Source organism: Carya illinoinensis, chromosome 5, assembly GCF_018687715.1.
Source record: "Carya illinoinensis cultivar Pawnee chromosome 5, C.illinoinensisPawnee_v1, whole genome shotgun sequence".
NCBI classification, from domain to species: Eukaryota; Viridiplantae; Streptophyta; class Magnoliopsida; order Fagales; family Juglandaceae; genus Carya; species Carya illinoinensis.
Window position 1 is genome coordinate 1,716,809 of NC_056756.1, and position 21,980 is coordinate 1,738,788.

The following is a 21,980-nucleotide window of genomic DNA, read 5'->3' on the forward strand; positions in this document are numbered from 1 at the left end:
ATTATTCTCACACACTATACATTATATTTATTTTTAATTTTTTTATTCCTAAATTAATTGAGTTTTTTTTATTCATTATCCATATATCAATACATCACATATTTGATGAGAGAAAAAAAATTAAAAAAATTATATATAGTATGGTGTGGGGAAGATTGGAGAATTTTTCTTAATTTAAAATAACATGTAAGATTTTAATAATTTAATGTCATGAAATTCCGATCATTTTCAATTACTCTATTTACTTACCTAATCTATCACAGAATCATTAGTACGAACGAGATGGGATAGTTTTTGAGGCTTAAAATAAAAATAAAATAAAAGAAAAATTTCTATTTATTATTGTAACATCACACATAATTTTTTTTTTTATATTTCTTTTACTAAATAGGTATGGAGGATGAGTAAAAGAAATCAATTGATTTAAAAAGAATAAAAATAAAAAAGGAAATGATACACACAACATATTTCACAATATTTTATATTACACATGTTGTAAAATAGGGGAGTTTTTGTAAAGTGAAGTTAATTTTATAAAATAGCTTACAAAAATACCCCTCTTTTTACAACATTATTGTGTAATCTGTTGTAAAATATATTATGCGTTTATTATTTTTAAAATAAATAAGTGTAATGTAGAAATAATAAGTATCAGCTTCAAAAAATAATAATAATAATAATAATAAGTATCAAAATTCAAATAAAAAACCTCTTTATATACTCTGGAAAAGTAACGGCTCTGAGACTTCCAACTCGATGTGACCACGTGTCATTATCCGTCTTGCGTTCCCGGACATCCGATCCACGCACAGCATAAATACGAACTTTTAAAGACCGTTGAGGAACACTCAGCACCCTGTAACGTCTACTTTTTTCAAACAAAAGAGCGAGAGTGACGAAAAGAAAAAAAATCCAGTACTGATCCCGTTCTCAATTTTATCTTGCAAAATCTCATTCTCAATTTCTGCATTCTACAATTTCTCCTTTCCCTCTCCAACATTTTCCTCTATATTCTTTCCCTATCGTATATTTAGATTACAAGGGTTCGCTATGGATCTCGGGTGCTTGGACTTGGGTTGCGTCTCTGTGTCTGATAAGCAGGGCACCGGGGCCGCCGTTTCTATCTCGGATAGCAGAGACGACAATGTGAGCGAGAATACCACCGCGAGGACGAAGATCGGAAAGGTAATAAATTCTTTAGATTTCCATTTTGTAAAATCAAGAATATTAAATCTTTGTTGCTTTCTTGAATTTGATTTTTTTTTTTCTTCCCATTTCTTGATTTGTATTTTCAAATAAGATTGAATCCGGTTCCTGTTCGTTTGGTGTTTGAATATTATTGATTCAAAACCCTGAGCCATATTTATTGACGAACAATATTTCGGCATTGGGTTCCTTTCTTTCATTCCTTCTTTTTTTTTTTTTAATTTGGGGGGGGGGGGGGGGGGGGGGGCGGGTGGTGGGCCGTGTGGGTGTTGTGGTTTTTTTGTTGTTGTTGTTGTTCTTTTTTGTTTGGTTCTGAATTGCATGACTGAACTCCAATATAATGGGTGTTTCACCTTTTTTTTTTTTTGGATGTAAGCAAAAATTTTGTTTATTTTGGATCCTAATAAAAGCAAGATCCTCAATTACGAGCACAGCATAGCCTTACAATAACTAATGAGTTTCCACGAGGGAAGAGGAGTATTAGGGAACATATATAGACAAGCTCACATTACTACTGTCATCCCACGGCTGTTAGATTAAAATGCTAAAGAAGGGATTTCTTTTTGTTGGCCTTTTTACTTTGGAGATTGATGGGGGAGCGCATACAAGTTAATGTCATATTCAGTACAAGAGTTTGCACTCCAGTGATCTGTGTTCTTTTTTCTTTTTTTGTTGTGATGGTGCAGAATAAATTGCTGAAAGAGACTGGGCAACCAACATCAAATGCTCTTAACAAATTTACTTCACAAATCAAGAAGCCACCTCACCGTAAAAGTTCTCCTATCAACTGGTTCCCGCGCAAAAAAGTGGACTCCTACTTAAAGAGGAAAATAAAAATGCTGCAGGTTGTGCAAATATGATTTAATCTTCCTTCAGACCGCCCCTTTTTTTAAAGTTACTAATATAACTAATCATCTCAGGAAGTAGATGGCATGAATTTAACACTTGATGAAACCCTTGGAGATTCTAATCCACATTACTCAAGAGTCCTAAGAGAAAAGATGGCAACAAGAGAAGCTGCACACAAGGCAATGGAGGCTCGAAAAGCTGCTCTGGTGGAAGCATCTTGGTGTCGAATACTACATGCAGCTAGGTAATCTTTTCATTTAAGATGCGTATATTTTAATAATCATTTTCTTTTGGTGGCACATAACCTTTGATTATGTATCTTCAGAATCCAAAGCAAAGAGGCAGAAACCCAGTTGCTGAAAGCAGAGAAATCTGCAGCTGAAGCTTTTGAAGCAGCAGCAGCCATAGGAGTTACCATGTATGACATACCGAATTGCCCGCGGAAGCCTTGTCAAATAGAGACATCCTCTGTTAATGGAGGAGGATCTACAACTTATAAAGTTTCAGCATCTTTTGAAACTGCGTTTGAGGTGGATAAAGGAGTAGCTGCAGCAGTCAAAACTGCATTAATTAGGCTTGCAAATTGCGCCACTTTCAATAAAGATGAATTTAAAGAACTTCTACGAAAAATCAGTCAGAACCCGGATACAGGTGAAAATAATCAGGAATTATCAGAATTTTCTTCGGAATGTGAATCTGAGTCGGGGTCAGAACTTGAAAATGCATCTCAAAATGATGGCTTTAGCGCTCAAGACATTGACTGTAAGCTGCCAGTTCCAGAGATGAGACAGAGGAAAAACAGGAGAAGACTATCTTTAGAAAGACTTAATTCAACAAAGCTTGTGGAGATGATGCTTGAGAGGCTCAGATGTTTGCAAGAAGATGAACTTTCTAGTCTTGCCACTATTGTTGCAACCTGTGGTTTAAATGCTGCCTTAGCTGAAGTACAAACCAGCAAGCTGCATGATCCAGACTCTGCTGATTATAGCTCCACTGAGGCACCTAATTTTGCGCAAAGAATCTCTTCTGTGGAAGCAGGAAACCTAGAGTCTTTCATGGATGAGCATAGAAGAAGGAAGAAAGTTGACTCAGAACTCCCAAGTCTTGACAAGTTTTTGATTAAACGCATGTCGAAACTTGAAAAAGAGGTTTGGGAAGCAAAGAAGTGCCGAAGGAATGAGTCTAAGGAAGGAGGAATCAAGAATAATTCTTGTACCATTGAGAAAGAGCTTGAAGAGGCAAATAATAAATCAGGAAGAGATTTTGAAACGAACAGTAAGAAGCTGAACAGTGATAGAACTTCATCTGAGGCTGTTCCTGATTTGGGAACTATACTAGTAAAGCGTTGCTCAAAACTAGAAAAGGACATTGAAGATTCCAAAAGGAATAATGAAATAGCATTTGAAATGAAGGGCAAAAGACTGAGAGGAGGGCTAAATGTGGTTGGTGGTCAGACAAGCCGGGATGTTTCAGAAGTTCCAAGCCTAGATAAGTTCCTAGTCAAACATGTCTCAAGACTTGAAAAAGAGGTCCAAGAAGCAAAAAACAGAAGAGAAACTGAACCGCGTAGAGGCAGGTTAACAATGAGGAAGATAAAAGTTGATTCCTCTGCTTCAGATGAACAATCGGAGAATATTATATTTTCTGAAGGAGTAGAGGAAAAAGAAAATGCTGACTTGAATAAGGAAGTTTTTAAAATTTATGAGATGGAACAAAAGAAATGTAATGTAGGTGCCGGTGAGTCTTCATTGCAGATTGGACAAGTAAATCTCAGAGCTACAGAATCATTCCACCAAAGGAAACAGGCAGGAAACAATGTTACAGATTGTGAGAGCTTAGACAAAATTTTAGTAAAGCATGTCTCCAGGCTGGAGAAAGAGAAAATGAGTATCAGTTCAAAGGAAGAAGTAGTGGAGGTGAAGTCGAGTGAAACAAGAAGTCGTTTGCATATGAATTACGAAGGGGGTCTTGACCAAGTTTTGGTTAAGCATAAATCAAGACTTGAGAGAGAAAAGGTTGTTGCAGCTCAGCAACCAGATCACTGGATTAGACCCTCTGTAGCTCGTAGAGAAGCAAGGGAGAGAGAGTTGCAAGAAGCGTGGGGAGGAATAAGTTTAGGGAACTCCATGAAGCCCCACCTCTCGAAACTTGAACAAGATAAGGTACATTCTTCCTCAATGAAATGCTTACAATTTCTTATTTTTCGTTCTGGGGATTTCATTATACTGGTCCTGCTATCGTCTCAAGTGTTTTACCATTTTTTTTTGCACAGGCTGCTTGGATTAAAGCTGAGGAAGATGAAAGGAGAAAAGCTATGAAGGGCGGCATGTAGCTTCTTTTATCCATTCTCATTTTCGTCAGTGTGTGTGGACTTCGCTACTTTCAAAATCCAACCAGATTTTCATTTTATTTTTTATATTCTTTTCAATGATCTTTGTTGAAACTGCTATTGAAGTCCGCACAATTCAATTGTATTTTTTTTTTTTTTACTGTCAATAGTGCTATTGGCATCTGATTTATGCAAATATGCATGGCAGTTCTTGTTTCCTTGAGCTAGTACCATGGGCTGGAAGAGAACCAGAAACGAGAAAACAAATTCACTCACAAAAACATATCCGCATCGATTTTCTTTTTCATCCACGATAGAGAGAACGAAACATGTTTTTCTTTATTCGATTGTTCTTCATGATATCCCTCTGAAACGGACTACTGTGGAACCAACAGTAACCCTTTAAGAAGCACGGCCTTTCCTTCATAACATCGGGCTGAACCAAATACAAGTTCAGGCCCAGTAAGAGATATTGGAAGGCTTCCAGGATTCCCACTGCCCAAAGATGCAGGTAAACAAAGTACATGAACTAGAAAAGCCCAATTCCTCTCAAACTTCACTTCAAAAGTTGGAAGCTTTGACTTTTTGACTTTGACTCTTTGAGCAAAGGAAACAAGAAAATATTCCATTCTCAGCTATAGCCTACACCACTTGGTCCATAACATGAAAATTTTATGTGGTACGAAAAGAACAAAAACTTTTTTATTGTTAAATAAATAGAAACATGGAAATTAATAATAGTCTCTTAAATTCAATTTATCAAATATTTTAATTTTTTTAAAAAATCAATCCTTTCCATATTCAATACTATTAAATATATATATATATATACAGTTCAGAACTTATAGTCAAACAGACTGTGTAGCTAATAATTGAGCAGCCGCCTATGAGGATAATGTGGTCAAACTTTGAATACTGTAATTCCATTCAAACGATTTCCTAATTACATATGGGACCGATTGCACATTTTTATTACCGATCCTGTAAAATAAACAATCTCCAATTGAAATGGCAAGGCCTGATTGGTTGCAAGAGAGGACTTTTATTAAAAATAAAAAGTCTCGCAGGGTGTTTGTTGAAAATTTTGAAAAAAATGTTGGAAACAACTTTGCCCTCGTACTGACTAGGTTTCAAAAGACAAGGTAAAAGGTGGCGTGGTTTTCCAACGCCCCCCAAGTTGGGGGCAAGTTTTCTTTTCCCACCCAACGCGGCAAAGCTTCTCTGTCACGACCAACGCGTGAACTTCCCATCCCCTTCCCATTGGCGGCCTCCCTTCTCTCTCTTAAACCATCATGTGCATTTTGACTTGACTCACTCTCCCACTCACCCCTCTCTTCTCTGACTCCCGAACCACACGGAAACTCACATTTTCGTTTGTGTTTGGCTGTTGCTTTTCATTTTTGGCTTCTCTCCGATCTCCCAAGTTCTCCCATTTGAATTATCTCACCCTTTTTCTCTGTCTGAAATGGCTCCTCTTTCCTTTTTCTATGTCCTTGTTCCGTTTCTTCTCTTTCTCACTCCCGCCCTCTCGACTAACTCTGAAGGTACTCTCGATCCATTTGCTTCTTTCTTTTTGTCTCTTTAGGGTTTTGAATTCATGCGTTTGCTCCATACCGTGCCTGTTTGGTTGCTGAGGAACCGCAGGGAAAAGAATCGGAAAAGACAAGAAAAAAACCGTTTGGAATCTTGAATTTCCTGTCATGAATAAGATAAAGAAATTAGTTGTTCAATTATGAAATCTTGGTTTCCATTTTCTTACGGATTTTATAACACAGAAAAGGCTTTCCCGAGCTTCAAATTTCAATTTCTTTTCTTTTACTTGGGTATGAGCATAGGGTTGCGTTTCATAGTATGATTTTTTTTCTTCTTTTTGGTTTTGGTTCCAGGAAATGCGTTGCATGCTTTGAGAAGCAGGCTCTCTGATCCAACAAATGTGCTGCAGAGCTGGGACCCCACCCTGGTCAATCCCTGCACCTGGTTCCATGTCACCTGTGATTCCAACAGCCACGTGATTCGCTTGTAAGATTCCTTCTTTTATGTTAATACCGAGTTGTACAACTGTTACATGTTTTGGGTTTTTTTTCCCATTCCTTGTGAATTCCTGATTTCATGTTTGTGGTTGATTCCTGCAATTAATTTCTTGTTTACTCTAAATTTCAGGGATTTGGGCAATTCTAATATCTCTGGGACTTTAGGTTCAGAGCTTGGCGAGCTCAAGCATCTACAGTACTTGTATGTATTGATCTTCTCTTTTAGCATTTCCAAAAGCTGTTTTGAACTTTCATTTGTGTTGTGTCTGTTCACCGAGGTAAACTAAGAAAAACAAAAGAACTTATATTTTGACTCTTATATATTCTGTCGTGTTGCATAGGTTAGCTCAATTCGCATGATTAGATTGTTGGAAAATTAAACGCAGTCGCAGTTTAGGGAAGAAATCTTAATATCAAGTTTCCCCTAGCTGACTATAATTATTAAATGAAATAATTGACTAATTGGGTGTAAAATCTTTAATGGGCTGCAGGGAGCTTTATAGGAATGAGATAGGAGGTAAAATCCCAAAAGCATTGGGTAAGTTGAAGAATCTTGTCAGCATGGATTTGTATGAAAACAGATTTGAAGGAGAAATCCCAAAATCTTTATCCAAGTTAAAGTCACTCAGATTTCTGTAAGTACCAGTATATTTCCATTGACTAGTGGAAGATTTTGAACTTCACAATTTATTTTTTTGCATGATTATGTCATTTGATATGGTTTGAATTAATGATACAGACGGTTAAGCAACAACAAGCTGACAGGGTCAATCCCAAGGGAGCTCACCAACCTCTCTAACCTCAAAGTTTTGTAAGTTTGATTCTGGAAAAAGAAAAAAAAAAAAAAGTCTCTATTGATTTCCTAATTTCTGTTACTGATCGTATTATTATACTTTCTGTTTTGAATTATTGATGCTCAGCGATGTTTCGAACAACAATCTATGTGGAACAGTTCCTGTAGATGGCCCTTTTGCCACATTCCCAATGGAAAGGTACCTGCCATCACACTATTCCTTGACCATATCAGATATATATACCAGGCTATTTACTTTTAATAGAGTACTTGGAGATCACCGTGATCTCCTAATTGCTTCTTTTCCCCCATCCAAGGAATGGAACAAATCATTGCCTAAAGGATAGCATGAAATGTCTCAAATAACCAAGTTTCCAGATGAGTTATATGTTGGGTTTGGTCATCTAGAGAATGTTAAGGTCCCATGTAAGGACATTAAAATGTGTATTCCCGACACTCACACATACATATATATGCCAGTGAGTTAACCAAGACATATGATTGTGTTTGAACCGATGTTCACTGCAAAAGGCAAGATGCTACCAACTTCAACCAGAGGGTAGCATGTGCCCCGTTTGAGTCTTGTAGTATCCATTACTAAGAGCCGCAATGTTTTGGAATCCATTTCTGATGTCTACTTTCCTTAGCACCAAATTTGGCCACCCATCACACACTCTGCAAAAGAATCGGAATTTATGGGCAAAGCATGCCATAGTCTAGAATCTCTAGAAGCAGTTGGATACATGGTTTGACTGTGTTTTGCCTCCTGGTTTTGTTTCAGTTTCGAGAACAACAGACTCAATGGCCCGGAGCTGAAAGGACTGGTGCCCTATGACTTTGGATGCTGAAGCAACACTCTTCGATCCTTTTTAAAAGACTAATTCTAAAACTTATTGTACGATAAAGTAGCAGGATAGAATGCCCAGTTACTATGTCATATATTTGACGAAGGCACTCTCTCTGTGGTGTGGGAAGAAGAGTAATGAAAACAAGCGAATGGGTTGAATATTGTGCACTTGGAAGCCTCGTTTATATATTTGCACGGGAACATAGGTCCTTCTGTTTGGTAATATTTACATGGAACTGAAAGATCAACGATCTTCCACAACATCATGCACATACCCGAACATCTATCCTTTAAAACTAAGCCACGTTTTAAGGTTCCCAATTATTCTGCATGGCATCAAGAACTCCTTCAATGGGTAAAGAAAAAGAGAGATATCTTTACGACAGAGAGTGCTTATAAAAATAAATATAATTTTTTACTTAATGATTAAATAAGTATTTTTAAATGAATGTGATTTTTTTTAAATGTCTAAATAATTAAAAAAATGGTGAAAGAAAGAGTTAAAAAAAAAAAAAGAGAACTTATTGGTGGAAGATTTCGGTGAAAATCTTATATAGACTTGGCAGGCTCCATATATGCTAATGGAAAAATCTAGTTGTACTAATATGTATATTAAAATGTATATAAATTTAATGTGATTGGTTAAAAAATAGATTTTATTGAAAATAATATTAATTTAAATTTTGAATACGAAGGAATCAGTATTAAAACGCAGATTAATACGTAACTTTACTTATACGTAACAAAACTCTATTCTAATAGGGTTCAACTACTATGTGGCTTGCCCATGATCACTCTATCTTATTGCTAATGTAAAATTATCGTATCATTTTTTTCAATTTTTTTATTCATATTTTTTTATTATTCTAAAACATTTAAAAAGTGAGTGAGCAAAATAGCATTTCTCATGCTAATTAGGCATGCGGCCTTCATCACATATCTTGCTGTTCTTTCAAATACATTCATATTTTTATCCTAGAAAAAAATACATTCATATCTTTGAAGGCTTCAGCAAACATAAAAAAAAAAAAAAAAAAAAAAAAAAAAAAAAAAAAAAAAAAAATGGAAAAGTATATATGTTTAAACAATAATTCCATTTATCATCATATCATATCATATTTATTTAAATTAAGAATTAAATAGAACGGAACACGTCGACATGGCAGCGGTGTGCAAAATGCAAATATCAATTTGAGTTTGGTGTTTCAACGGAACATAATATAGATACACGTGGCGTGAAGGTGATGGTAACTGAAAACACGTTTCAAGAATGCGATGGTGACTCCGAAAATTAGGGAAATTTATGTTCGATTTAATTGGAAACGGAGGCAAAGGGCTGTCTTAAAGAGGATGGCGGCACGTATCATCCGTGAGACTCAATACGTGTACGTGTTTACTCGTACTCGCTGCATTGCCAAGATAAGTATACTCGCTGCTGTTTCCATGCGTTTTTAACGAAATTTCAGAATAAGAAGTAAGAAACCACTCCAGATTTAAAAAAAAAAAATTACTATATATAATATTAAGATATATAATTTTAAATTTCTTGAGAAAATAAGATATATTATTAAAAGTATAATTTTTTATATAAATTTTAGATTTATTTTTTTCAAGAGAGTGCAAATATAACTATCGATTTTTTTTTTTTTTTAAATTTTATAGGCGAGTACCAAGTTCAATTGATACTCGAGTTAAAACGCTCAAACTGCCCACCGACCCGTGAAGATACGTGTCTGTATACGTGTATATATATACGTGTCTGTATATATAATTATTCATATATATAATCCCCGGTCGGTAAGCATGGTCCTTGCGAGAACCAAGTTCAATTGATACTCGAGTGAAAACGCCCAAACTGCCACCGACCCGTGAAGATACGTGTCTGTATACGTGTGTATATATATACGTGTCTGTATATATCATTATTCCTATATATTTAATCCCCGGTCGGTAAGCATGGTGCCTCCAAGTCCAAGTCGTAAGTTGCTTTCCGCCTAAAAACTCAAGCTCTCGCCCCAAAACCCCCCCATTCAACGATACAGCCACCAACATGAGCGCCGCTCTCCGGAAAAATGCTGGCATTCATCGCCTGTTCCAGAGCCATCCGATCACCCACCTCAACGGCCCAACCCGAGCTCCCGTTTTGAGGACCCAAACGTCGCGGTCTAGAGCTTATTTCCGGTTCCCCGTTTTCCCCAGGCGAACTCGAGGGTACGAGCTCTCCCCATCTTTCTTCTCTTCGCCTTTCTCTTCTTCTTCTTCTTCTTCGGTCTCGAAAGTTGGTTTTGTGGGGTGGTACTGGGGGATGGTGAAGTCCTGGCCGGTCTTAACGAAGAGCGTCACCTCCGCGCTTATTTATGCAGCCGCTGACCTGTCGTCTCAGGTAGTTTATAGAAAAGTCTCGGGTACTTATTTTGTCTGCTTGTTTCTGAAACCTTCGTTCTGTGTGGTCTCCGTTTAGTTTTCGTGAACAAGGAAGGAAAACGAAATAAAATACTTTGAGGTTGGTTTGTTTGTGCGACTGGAAAATCTTCTGTTTCAAAAAATGGAAAATTAAGGAAATTGACGCGGAAAACACTTTTCATAGAGTGCTTGATAATGCTAAATAGATGTCAAAATGTTTTTTCCCCGTGTTGTATCGAATGTGTCAAGGATTATTCACCGAAAAGGTCAATGCTTGGAAATTGAAGATCAAGCTCGACCTCAGGTAGATGACTTGCGATTCTGCGAAAAGGTCTCTTAAAAATCATCAACTTTTCTTATTGTGTTATTAGAACAATACTGCTTTTGGCGTTTGATATTGCAGGTTGAAATGATAAGCTATACTACCTGGACCCATTCGTTTTTGGGTGAATGAATTGATCAGCATACAAGATATGGCCGTGCACTCAATTTCTTTTTCCATTCTTTTTGGGTGCATCTTTTTCTGCGTTTAAGTTGAATAGTTCTACGCTTGATAAAGTATAACCTTCTTTTGATCCGAGTTTGTGAGTACCTATAGTTTACGCTGCTATGCTTATGTGGAGTTCTCCCATCAACTTTTTCTTCAGACACTTTCACTGCCATCTACAGAAACTTTTGATTTTGTGAGGACATTGCGCATGGCTGGATATGGCATGCTAATATTAGGACCATCGCTGCATTTTTGGTTCAACTTCATGTCAAAGCTCTTTCCAAAGCGGGATCTATTCTCTACATTAAAGAAAATGGTCATGGGGCAGGCACTATATGGACCTACAATGACTGCTGTTTTCTTCTCTGTGAATGCATGTTTCCAAGGTTTGCATGACTCTTTACAAGACTGTTTTTTTTTATGTGTATTGCTTTTCATATATGTATATGCACTATTCTCTTTATCTCTATGGCAGTTAGCTCAACGTTGAGATACTTCATTTTCCGGACTTTTATATAAACTATCTGATTAGCTGGAACAAATAATTGTGGGGCATGTAGTATACTTTGATAATGGAACTAATACAAATTACGACAATATTGGTGCAGGCAACTAGAAGGAATTGAATAGAAATGATTTTCATTTAAGCAATGATATGAAAAATTGATCGGGCATGGCATTAGCATAATTATTACAGTCTATATAGTTTCTTCAAAATGAAAGTTACTAACGAATTAGTGACATTCTTTTAAAGGAATTCTAAATATTTGAACTTTTTAATTTTGGGTTATTTGACTAATCTATCCCCAATGAAATGGTTAACCTAATTTTGATGTAGTTTTTATATAAGCAAGACGTGATTACAGGAAGTTGCGTTTTGGAAAAACTACTACTAGATGTCAGGAGATTAGGAGTGGAATGTCTCCTGCTTCTCATGAGACTTGTGCTTATAAATTTGTATCAAGGAAATTGTTGGCTACTGATAGAGAGAGAGCTAACATTTTTTTTTTATCAAGAGAGCTAACGTTTTTTGTACCAACAGATATATTGCGCTCACATAATTTGTTTTTTGCAAGCAATATTGTGCTCACATAATCATGTCTCAACTATATACTTCATTGAAATTTAAGATTGTCTTAAGCAGTCTCCATGATGGCCAAACAGGTGAAAACATTGCAGAGATTGTTGCGCGATTAAAACGAGACTTGCTTCCTACAATGATCAACGGTGTCATGTATTGGCCTGTCTGTGATTTTGTCACATTCAGATTCACTCCTGTCCATTTACAAGTACGTCCTCCCTTTTCTTTTTCATTTTCCTTTCCCCCCTTCAGTGTGCAGTTATGAATGTCTACAGAAAATTGGGGGATGTCAGAGCACACATTACATACTGTGAAAACCTGGTTATTGACTTGTGAATGTGATCCTTGGTGTTTTAATTTTGACAGCCATTGGTGACCAATTCGTTTTCATATTTGTGGACCGTTTATATGACATACAAGGCAAACCTAGATAAAGTGAGCACTCCTAGCAGATTGACTCAATAGTATCAATTCTGTTTGGCCATCAGAAGATACACAGATATTTATTTTGACCGCACAGCCTCTAGCTGGAAGTTGTATGTGGCATCATACAAACCAAACTATCTAAGGCGACTTTGCAGGAATTCAAATTTTATATACACAGCGGAACTATGGTTTGAAGCAAAACATAAGAGCCAACTCCACTTATACGAGGGCAACCAGCTTTTTTCACACTTTTGTGGGAATTATTGAACTTTTTCTAGTCGAATCATGTAATTTATATTCTTTGATTGCCCACTAAGGCTTATGTAAAGCAGTGTATGGATGTTATTAGACAAATTATATTTACAGAGAATGTCTCTTAGTTCTGAGTCTTCCGCCCTTACAACTGAAATTACGGTCTTTATTTTGCTTTGGATAACTATTGATTTGGAGATTCGCTACAAGTGCTACAGTTCAGACAGAATATTTTTCATATTGCACATAAGTCTTGCCTTTAGAGTTATATGTTCTTGTTCTTTATATTAAGAATCCTATATGCCTACATGTGTGACTTTGAGATGGATCTTTAAGACCATTAAATAGTCGCTTTATGCCTACAGGTGTGACTTTGGCTGTCTCTCTTTCTTGGGGACAATCTGATATATTAATCCTGCCTCGAAGTGTATTCTTGTAATGGGGAAGGACATGGAGAAATCGTATGTGCCCTTATGTCTCCCGGAGAGACTGCAGGGAGAAACAGGATTTGAAATCATTTATCATAACCTGAGATCTTCAGATGAGAAATGTTCACAACAATTTTTTGGCATAGGAAGAGATGCTTCCAATACTGCTTCTGAGCTGGAAATAATTATATAGGACCTTCTGTATAGATGCTTCAGTCAGAATGCAATTTAAAACAGCTAAGCAAAGAGCCAGATTGGCGGTTTGGGGGGCATGGCATAAACAGTGCCGGGATATGATTCAGATCCAAATCGCAATCATGGAAGTATGAGATTCCTTGTGTCTCCTCTCTCCCATGATATATATAAAGCAGATGTTAAGAGATGGAATGCAAATTGCTAGCAATCAACTGAAGGTCCATTCTCTTCGCTGAGACTTGAGAGAGAACAAAATGGCTTCCTCTCCAGTGAACCTAAAAACTTGCCATGCTCGTTCGAACAGCTTGCCGTCAAGGCCACACCCTGCCATTACTCAACTCGATGAGCATTTGCGTAGATTGAGGGCTTCTGAATCTGGCTCTTCCTCTTCTTTATCAATATGCCACAAGCTAAGTGGTCTGCAGGATGTACATGATTCCGTTGATAAGTTACTTCAATTGACACTCACTCAGCGAGCATTCGTCCAAGAGCACCATCAGAAATGGGCCGAGGAGTTATCCGATGGATCTCTCAGGCTCTTGGACTTGTGTAGCATTGCCAAAGACGCCTTGTCACAAACCAAAGAATGTACGCATGATCTTCAATCAATTATGCGCAGAAAGCGAGGAGACGAAATGGCTCTTAAAAATGAGGTCCGGAAATACTTCAGCTCTAGGAAGGTAATCAGAAAGGCAATCCAGAAGGCCTTGAAGGGCATGGAAAGTATGTGCGCTGACAAAAAGCATGAGAGTCTGGCCTTGGTTAGCATGTTGAGAGAGGTAGAAGCAGCCACTCTTGCTGTTTTTGAATCCTTACTGTCCTATCTAGCTGGGGCAAAGTCGAAATCAAAGTCAAGCAGTTGGTCTTTGGTTTCCAAGTTGGTGCACCCAAAGAGAGTAGCATCTGCGGTTGAAGTAATAGAGACAAATGAGCTTGAGATGCTTGAAACCGCTTTGCACTCCCTGGACAACCAAAAGACAAGAAAATCTGAATACAGCACGCATTTCGAGAATGTGCAAAACTTTGTAGGGAGGTTGGAATCAAGTATTGAAGATCTTGAAGAAAGACTTGAGTGCCTGTTTAGGCTCCTAATCAAAACCAGAGTTTCCCTTCTCAACATCTTCAATCACTAGCAATGAGATCATGATCATAGGCTTTCAATTTTGTCTGTTTATTCTGTTCTCTCTTTAATTCATGAGAAGGACCTAGAGACTAGCAATATATACTTGTACATGAGTGAGACATACATATATCCAATATCAAATAAATCGAATGTTTCCACAAAAAGTTTTCTTGAAAGTTATTCCTTTTCTTGAATGATCTATTATCAATCTTACTTGGAAATGAATGTATTTCTAGGATTAATTCTCCAATTTTTCATTCCTTACTGCCGGGGAACATGCACGAAAAGCATCAGTTAGAGGGAAACCCCTAAAAACAAAAAGGATATTTATTTTTTCTGTAATTTAAATTTATATATAACCTGTCAAGGTTCCATTTGTCTGAGAGACAACGATCAAACACTGATAAAATATAGATCATATTACACGGCCGACTCGAATCTCACATCTCATGAACATTGAAAAGTGCACTGGCTGTTTTCCTTCCCGGGGGACATTTTACAGATTTATCACATGGGCTCATCAACCTAAACTATTTTCCAACCCGCATGTGGTGCGTGCGAGCAGGAAGTATCATTACCTAAACAAACATTAAGCTGTCATGTGAATGCGCAGATACATATGAGATGGTAGCCAAATTATTGGCCAGACAATAAGATTACCTGTTTATAATTCGTACAAAATGTTGTGTGACATGATCCATTACATTTGTGCAGTTGCATTGAATGATGATGCAGCCCTTTTGTCTCGGAGAGAGGCAGGCTCATGCATAAAAATTAGTATTTGTTTAGTTTTCTTTTTGTTTCTAAAAAAAATGGATAAATCTGAAATATTATGAGTGTCCGTGGAAAAGTTCATGCTATGGTTGGTAAGCTTCCGCTTTTAACATTTTCATTTAAATATATTAGGTAAGTGACCAACCTTCCTGCAGGAACTGGTAATGGGGATTTATGTTATTCTGCATTTCCAAATAGGTAAATACACTGTAGACATGCAAATAAAGAGCCGATTCACGTTCAAGTACAGCAGAAATGCTAACAGGCAATGGAAATGACAATGATCATTCTGAACAAAATAATGCTTTATTAAATTCCTAACTTGGATACATCGAAGAAGAGGGAGGTACAAAACAAGCTATCAATTGGAAAAGTGGGGTTTACACTCATCAAACGCTGAGGCCCTTAATGTATCTAAAAGTCTACATGTTACTGTATAAACAACTCCCTCTCCCCAACCATCCTCAATGCCTACATGTAAATGTCACCTAATCAACTTAATCCAAAACTTCCCATAAAATCCACTTATTTCCTTTGACAGTGCAGTAGAATTCCGTAACAGGTGAGACCAAAATCATATCAGACAATAATCAATTCAAAATACTGAATTTTTAAAAGAAGCGTGGACATGAGCTCATGTCTATTATCTCACACACAGCTGAATTTTTAATCCATGTGCGGCTTTCTTCATTCTTCAGAAGCACGCAAGCAAATCTTCTCAAGCTGTATTGCCCAATCTTCTCCTAGTATTTGGGGATCCAATTCCATAGAAACCTGAAAATCAGACATGGAAATGCAAATAGTTCTTGCAGCTCTTCGCACAAATCTACCGGGTATCATACCACTATAGCCAGGTAGGAATTGGTTGTTTAGTTGTCTAGAGCTATCACTTCCACACCTTGACCCAGCTAAACTCATGCATGGCTCAAGCAATCTCTTTAAATATGCATCCAATGCATTATTCAATAGGTTAACACAGTCCACTGAGACACTCATTCCCTCCATGTCCAACTTCCGTTGCAAACGGCTTCTTAATGATCTCGTATCAGGTAGCTCCCTACTGTTCTGACAGCTCTCTGGGTGATAATCATTGGATACAGATATATTAGACAGAGACTTACGAGCTCCAGCAAAATTCAACGATATACCAAATGGAGCTGTTACAGGGCTTCTACTCTGAACACCTGGGCTTCCTGCCACTTGTTCAACCTCCTCTCCATCTTCAACAGATGCAACTTCAACTGGAGGTCTGCTATCGAGAGAAACCAATTCTGTTGCACTTTGCTGTTCTTGTGCCTTACAAACCAATTCATCAAGTGCAACACTTTGGGGTTTCACATTGGGGCCAAGCGGACTTGGGCGATCCCGAAACTTGCGATCCCTATTAATTGGAGACCTGCCCTTGCGAGGAGAAGGGGGAAAGGCATCCCCATAGATTGATTGAAGACAATTTCTCTGATATCCATTTGGGATTTTAACACTAAGGTTACTTCCAATTTTCCTAATACCTTGTGAAGGTGGAACTTTAGCTAGGCAAGCATTCTTGATAATAGCTTTTATAAGACTGTTGTGAAGAGGGACATTTTCCCTCCCAATAATCCGAAAGCAGAACTTATCAAACTGACTTTTGCTAATCTTGGAAGTGAATAATCTTCTAAGCTGATCAAAGTATTTCTCAGCTCTTTCACGCCCTATCTTTCTAAAAATCAGAGCTTTAAGCTCTAAAGTATCAATTCGAGAATTGTCCTGATCGGGCAACATCCTTCACATCCAAATTCCTCAGCTCCAGAACACAAATCTTCAGACGAAAAATCACATTATCTTTAATTCAAACCCACAACCCTAATTCCCCAACCATGTTCCCATCTGCATATTGAACAATACCGCGTCAGTAAACGGTTGCAACGCATAATTATTCAAAAAATTATAAAGAACGAAGAAAAAAGAGTAAAGGCCAATTCGCAACATTTCGTGGGTTGAAAGAAGCTTAAAATCCACAAACTGAACTTTGATTGAAAAAATTACCGCACAATCTATTTAGTACGTAATTCAAGTGTCAAAGAATCAAAGAAACCGAGGCGGGAATCGAACAAATTGTTATATATGTAGCAGTTCTTTTCATAAGTAAAAGAAACACATTGGAGATTACGATGAGAATTGAAAGCCCAAAAAGCGAATTGAGAAATGAAATAAGATACAGTGAGATACTTCGATCAAAAAATATGAAAAGGGAAGAAAGAGTGAGATACGCACCTGAATTGGGTCGAGGTCGCAGTTGGATTGGCTATGGTCCCGTCGAATTTGTTTTTTTTTTTTCCTCCAATGGGCATTAGTTTTCTTTTGGGCGATCGATTTTTTGTCTGTATATTTATGATGCTTGTAAGCAGAGGAAGAACGATCAAGGAAAGATGTAAGGGGCTTATTTGCCATTTCGAGATTCCATATATCGTTCGGTTCGGTTTGATAGTGGAAAATTTTTAAATTTTTTATTATATTTTATATAGAGATTAAAAAAAATTATAACGATGAAATAAAAATTTTAAAATAAAAATAAAAAAACACACGTGAGCTTTCTTGAGCTTTAAATGGTATTTGATGTTCAAAGTTAATTCTTATTTGAGCTTTTTTTAAAGTTCAGGATTGTGGCTAGTTTGGATATTTGCACTATAGTTATGTGAATAGTAATTATATGAGTTAAGATAATTTATTAAGTTTTGAGAAATGAGAGATGTAATATTGAATTAAAAAATAAGAAATAATATTTGTAATTATAAAGTGCACAAGCGTTGCGTACTCTTTTTTTAAAATGTGAGTAAATATAAAATTCATATAAAAAAATTATGTTTTTAATGGTAGATCTCACTCTTTTTAAAAAATAATGTGCGATATTTATACAACTCATGAATATATCTAATATTACTCGATCAACTTCATTCCAAGTCCAAGCTCAAGCAAAAGTAGAAGTGAGCTCGTTGGGAATGATTTCTGTTTGAAACTCAGATTGTTTCCACTTGTTCTCTTGTTGGGAATGATCATATAAAAGGCTAATTGTCACGCGAATGCTTAATGATACATTACAGTTATTTTACGAACTTTTATATGATCGTGTTTTTAATTGAGTGTATTTCTGTCAAACGATGTTACTTTCATAAGTTATTTTATAAAAATACTCATAATTTAAAACATGGTCGTATAAAAGATTATGAAAAGGGTTTTATGTTTATCATTTTCTTAATATAATATTATTGTTTGTTTAAGAGTTTTTGGATCGAGTGTAGATTTTAAAAATTACAAAGGCAAACGTTCAGTGTCAAGCTTGGTTTTGATAGAAGGAGAAACCAAAAATCATTGGGGAAAAAGAACTAAGAAACTCCACTCATAATTTGTGTTGAGATACATCATTTGATCATCAACTACGATTATTAGTCTAAGTGGCAACATCTGTTCCACATTGCCAACAAAGTCATTCTGGATCAATACTTCCTAAAATTGCCTTTAGAACGACCCATCCCGCTCAATGGAGGGGACCAATTACCTTGCAGAATCCCAAACTTATTATTTTCTACAGAATGGTGTATTTCATTCCGATTCTTCTAAGTACATAACTACATGTGCTGCTGTTTGAGCCCTTCAATAAAACTTCTAGTACATTTTGCGTTACTGCTACAATTGTTGAATGCGGGGAACAATAGCAATACATGCTTCTATAATATGTAAGTTGCATATCGCTTCAGCACAAAGTAACACCAAGGACCTCTCCTTCTAATCCGATTTCAAGTCTTCTCCCAGCAAGATTTCAGAGGATTCTTCTTTTCTCTCAATAGATGACGAGTTTGAAAGAAGACCAATCGAAGTCTCATCCTGTACTTGTTCACGCAGTTGGGACACACCCGAATGGCCCTTGACAGGGTTATTGGGAGGTGATGGAGGTTGTTCTGCATCAAATCGAGTCCATTTCCTACCCTTTGCATGAACTAAAGCAGGATACAGTAAAAACCCTGTGATCATCACCACACCACTGACCAAGAATGTTTTCGCAGAAGCCAAGCACATAACAAGAACAAGCATTAATGCTGGAGGCAAGCAAAGCATCATCACCCCGAATGTTTGCAAAGGAACTTTGTAAGGTCTGTGAAGATCTGGCTTCTTAATTCTCAATTTTATAAAAGCAGCAAACTCAAGAAGCATTCCTATGGCATACAAGAAATTAAGAAATTCCAAGATTTCCTGAAAACTCATCCACGACAGGAAGATAACTCCAGTAGCAGAGCACAAAATGCTAATTGTGGGTGTCCCATACTTCGACCTACAAGGAATTTTAAAGCCACTTCTTAGATAATAGCTAATTACAGTATTTGCGAAATCCAAACATCAGGGAAATTTATGAAACAGTCAACTACTGTTGGACATTGGAAGCAAAAAACTTCCAACTTAAGATCATGTGAAGGATACTACTATAAATACCGGTATCTTCTCATCAATTTAATTCCGGGGTTTAGATTATGCTAAAAGGAAGCATGCATCATATGATTGTCAGTACATCTAGCGAAGAATAAGGCCCATTCTATTTAGAAATAGAATGAATCTCTTGGAAAGACCGGGAGATAAGCACCATAGTTTTATTTTATTCCTTCGAAGCTAATTAAATCAGTAATGGGAGGTCATTCCCCTGAAGCTGCTTTAAAATCTTAAACTTAAGTAAAAAGAATGAAACTGGAAACTGTATCGAAGAAAGCAACGGGTAAGGAACGTACAGGCAGAAGGACTGACCTTGAAGCAAATATAGCTGGAAGCATGCCGATCTCGCTCATCCCAAGGAGTTGAAAGGCATCGCTACTCATTTCTGCTTCAAACAACCCCATGTTGGACATTGCAGCAGCTGCTTGGATCCACCACTTGAGCCAATAGCCACCTATCAACATCCCCACTTCCGCAAAATAACCATCACTCCACTCACTAGGTGCAGACTTTGTGGCACCTGTTCCAGCAAGTAGTGGAATCAAATATGATAAAACCACCAAAACCACAGCCCCAAAAAGTGCCTTTGGAAATGTCTTGCTCGGATTTTCAACCTCACCCGCAAGAGTACTTGCCTTATCCCAATAATTCAAATTCCAAAACATACAATTGAAATATCCCCTCCAATCCACCTTCTTAAAATCCACAACAAGCCACTGCTTAGGCCTTATTCGGGGAATTGAAAGCATACCCATCACTAGAAATGGGAAAAGTGAGAAAGCTGCAAGGGTAACTGCCGAAAACCCAACAATGTGCAGGCCTCGATAATTCAAATAAGTCAATGAAACGGTAATTCCTAATAGAGCTGGAATTCGTGCAACCAACCGGTTGAAGATTGGAAAAGAATGCTTCAAGTAATCGAGGAACAGAACCGGGTAAAGAGCATTGTCCATAACGCCACTGAACCATTTCCAGAATCCTTCCTGGAATCCCCAGAAAGGCCCAAAAGCTGAAGATATCCAAATAACGTATCCCCCATTTTCAGGGAAGCTCGTGGCAAGCTCAGCCGTCACTAAAGCTTCAGGAATGCTCCAGACCAAAGGGAATATCAAGAAACCAAGCAAAGAAAGAAGAGGGCCTCCTCCAGCCCTGACTGAATCCTCTACTCCAAAAGGACCTCCGGAAACCTCATAAAAGATTAGAGCTATAAGAGGCAGCACCGTTAGTTTTGGATTTGGTTTCACTGCAGTGTTCTTGGCATCACTTACCATTCCCTCTTCACCCATCCACAGACGGGGAAGAGAGCGATAGAGAGAAAAATCCAAACTTTGAACCACCAAAGTTTATTCAGTCAATCGAGTTATGCTTAAATATCGGATCTTGCTTGGGAGATGAAGCTAATCCCTTTATCCCCATAATTCTAAACTGATCAAATATGAAGCAGGAGATTGGATTTAGTATTCAGAAACTACCTGTCTTGAAGGATTACACAAGAATATGGTATAGCTTCGACTTCATAGAGAGAGGTTTCTTATCTTCAACTCAAGGACTCGCGTTGTTGCGCTCTCTCTCTCTCTCTCTCTCTCTCTCTCTCTCTCCCTGCTCCTCGGAAACTTCGAAGGTATACAATGATGCAGAGAATACGGAATACTCAGAGAAAGGAATTGATTCTGCAAGCAAATGCAAGAGATCCATTGTTATCAAATTGAGAGAAAAATCAACCTTTGACTTCTTATATGTATTACAATTTACACGCATTAGCAAACGGACGTGGGGATAGGTGGAGGGTCAGGATCATAGTCGCTCGCATTTGTCAAGAATTGCGTGCAACTTGTTGGCGCTATTATATTATTGCAAAATGACAAATGTACCCATGAATTTTTTTTCCTCAATCTTACCATTAATGTATTTTCACCTCAATTTATATTCTCGGAGAATCCAAAAGCAATACTTCCTTCTGATTTCACTCCCATTAATAAATCTATAGATATGCTAAATACCTATTAACTATTTGATAAATTTATATTTGTAAAATTAAAATGAATTAATGATGGATGGGTAATGACATATGATCAAAGCAGGATCGGGCACAATGAGTCTCCAAATATTTATTAATAAAAATCACTGATTTTTCATTTGGGTATATAATTTTAGAAAAAAAATATTTATAACTGTAAATTGTGGGATCGTCATAATTATTTTGAAAAAAATAAACAAAATATGAATTTTACATAAAAAAAATTAATTTTTTAATAATAAATCATACTTATTTTTAAAATAATTATATGATATTTAC

At 37.1% G+C, this 21,980-nt stretch overlaps 5 protein-coding genes across 7 annotated transcripts; 3 read left to right on the forward strand and 2 right to left on the reverse strand.

Moving 5' to 3' along the window:
* The first annotated feature begins 393 nt into the window (after window positions 1-393).
* Window positions 394-4,665, forward strand: LOC122309263. Its single transcript, XM_043122669.1, has 6 exons — window positions 394-404; window positions 834-1,185; window positions 1,893-2,051; window positions 2,127-2,299; window positions 2,381-4,217; window positions 4,328-4,665. Exons 1-6 carry the CDS (start codon window positions 394-396, stop codon window positions 4,385-4,387), a joined length of 2,592 nt encoding a protein of 863 aa, XP_042978603.1. The 3' UTR covers window positions 4,388-4,665.
* Window positions 4,666-5,575: 910 nt separating this feature from the next.
* Window positions 5,576-8,222, forward strand: LOC122309794 (leucine-rich repeat protein 2-like). Its single transcript, XM_043123448.1, has 7 exons — window positions 5,576-5,928; window positions 6,271-6,403; window positions 6,545-6,616; window positions 6,906-7,049; window positions 7,154-7,225; window positions 7,335-7,406; window positions 7,989-8,222. The coding sequence occupies exons 1-7, from the start codon at window positions 5,850-5,852 to the stop codon at window positions 8,053-8,055; spliced, it is 639 nt and encodes a 212-aa protein (XP_042979382.1). The 5' UTR covers window positions 5,576-5,849; the 3' UTR covers window positions 8,056-8,222.
* Window positions 8,223-9,952: 1,730 nt separating this feature from the next.
* Window positions 9,953-14,616, forward strand: LOC122309782 (PXMP2/4 family protein 4-like). Of its 3 annotated transcripts, none has more exons than XM_043123437.1 (4): window positions 9,953-10,437; window positions 11,105-11,333; window positions 12,112-12,236; window positions 13,072-13,581. In XM_043123437.1, exons 1-4 carry the CDS (start codon window positions 10,105-10,107, stop codon window positions 13,075-13,077), a joined length of 693 nt encoding a protein of 230 aa, XP_042979371.1. In that variant the 5' UTR covers window positions 9,953-10,104; the 3' UTR covers window positions 13,078-13,581. The 3 variants fall into 3 exon arrangements, with proteins under 3 accessions (XP_042979371.1, XP_042979370.1, XP_042979368.1); XM_043123436.1 differs by lacking the exon at window positions 13,072-13,581 and adding an exon at window positions 12,395-12,840 and having other exon boundaries at window positions 9,975-10,437; XM_043123434.1 differs by lacking the exon at window positions 9,953-10,437 and having other exon boundaries at window positions 11,315-11,333; window positions 13,072-14,616.
* Window positions 14,617-15,513: 897 nt separating this feature from the next.
* Window positions 15,514-17,651, reverse strand: LOC122309781. Its single transcript, XM_043123433.1, has 2 exons — window positions 17,480-17,651; window positions 15,514-17,092 (listed from the first exon to the last, which is right to left on the reverse strand). The coding sequence occupies exon 2, from the start codon at window positions 16,985-16,987 to the stop codon at window positions 15,914-15,916; it is 1,074 nt and encodes a 357-aa protein (XP_042979367.1). The 5' UTR covers window positions 16,988-17,092; window positions 17,480-17,651; the 3' UTR covers window positions 15,514-15,913.
* Window positions 17,652-18,574: 923 nt separating this feature from the next.
* Window positions 18,575-21,398, reverse strand: LOC122311276 (probable polyamine transporter At3g19553). Its single transcript, XM_043125765.1, has 2 exons — window positions 19,997-21,398; window positions 18,575-19,532 (listed from the first exon to the last, which is right to left on the reverse strand). Exons 1-2 carry the CDS (start codon window positions 20,968-20,970, stop codon window positions 18,989-18,991), a joined length of 1,518 nt encoding a protein of 505 aa, XP_042981699.1. The 5' UTR covers window positions 20,971-21,398; the 3' UTR covers window positions 18,575-18,988.
* Between the last annotated feature and the right edge of the window lie 582 nt (window positions 21,399-21,980).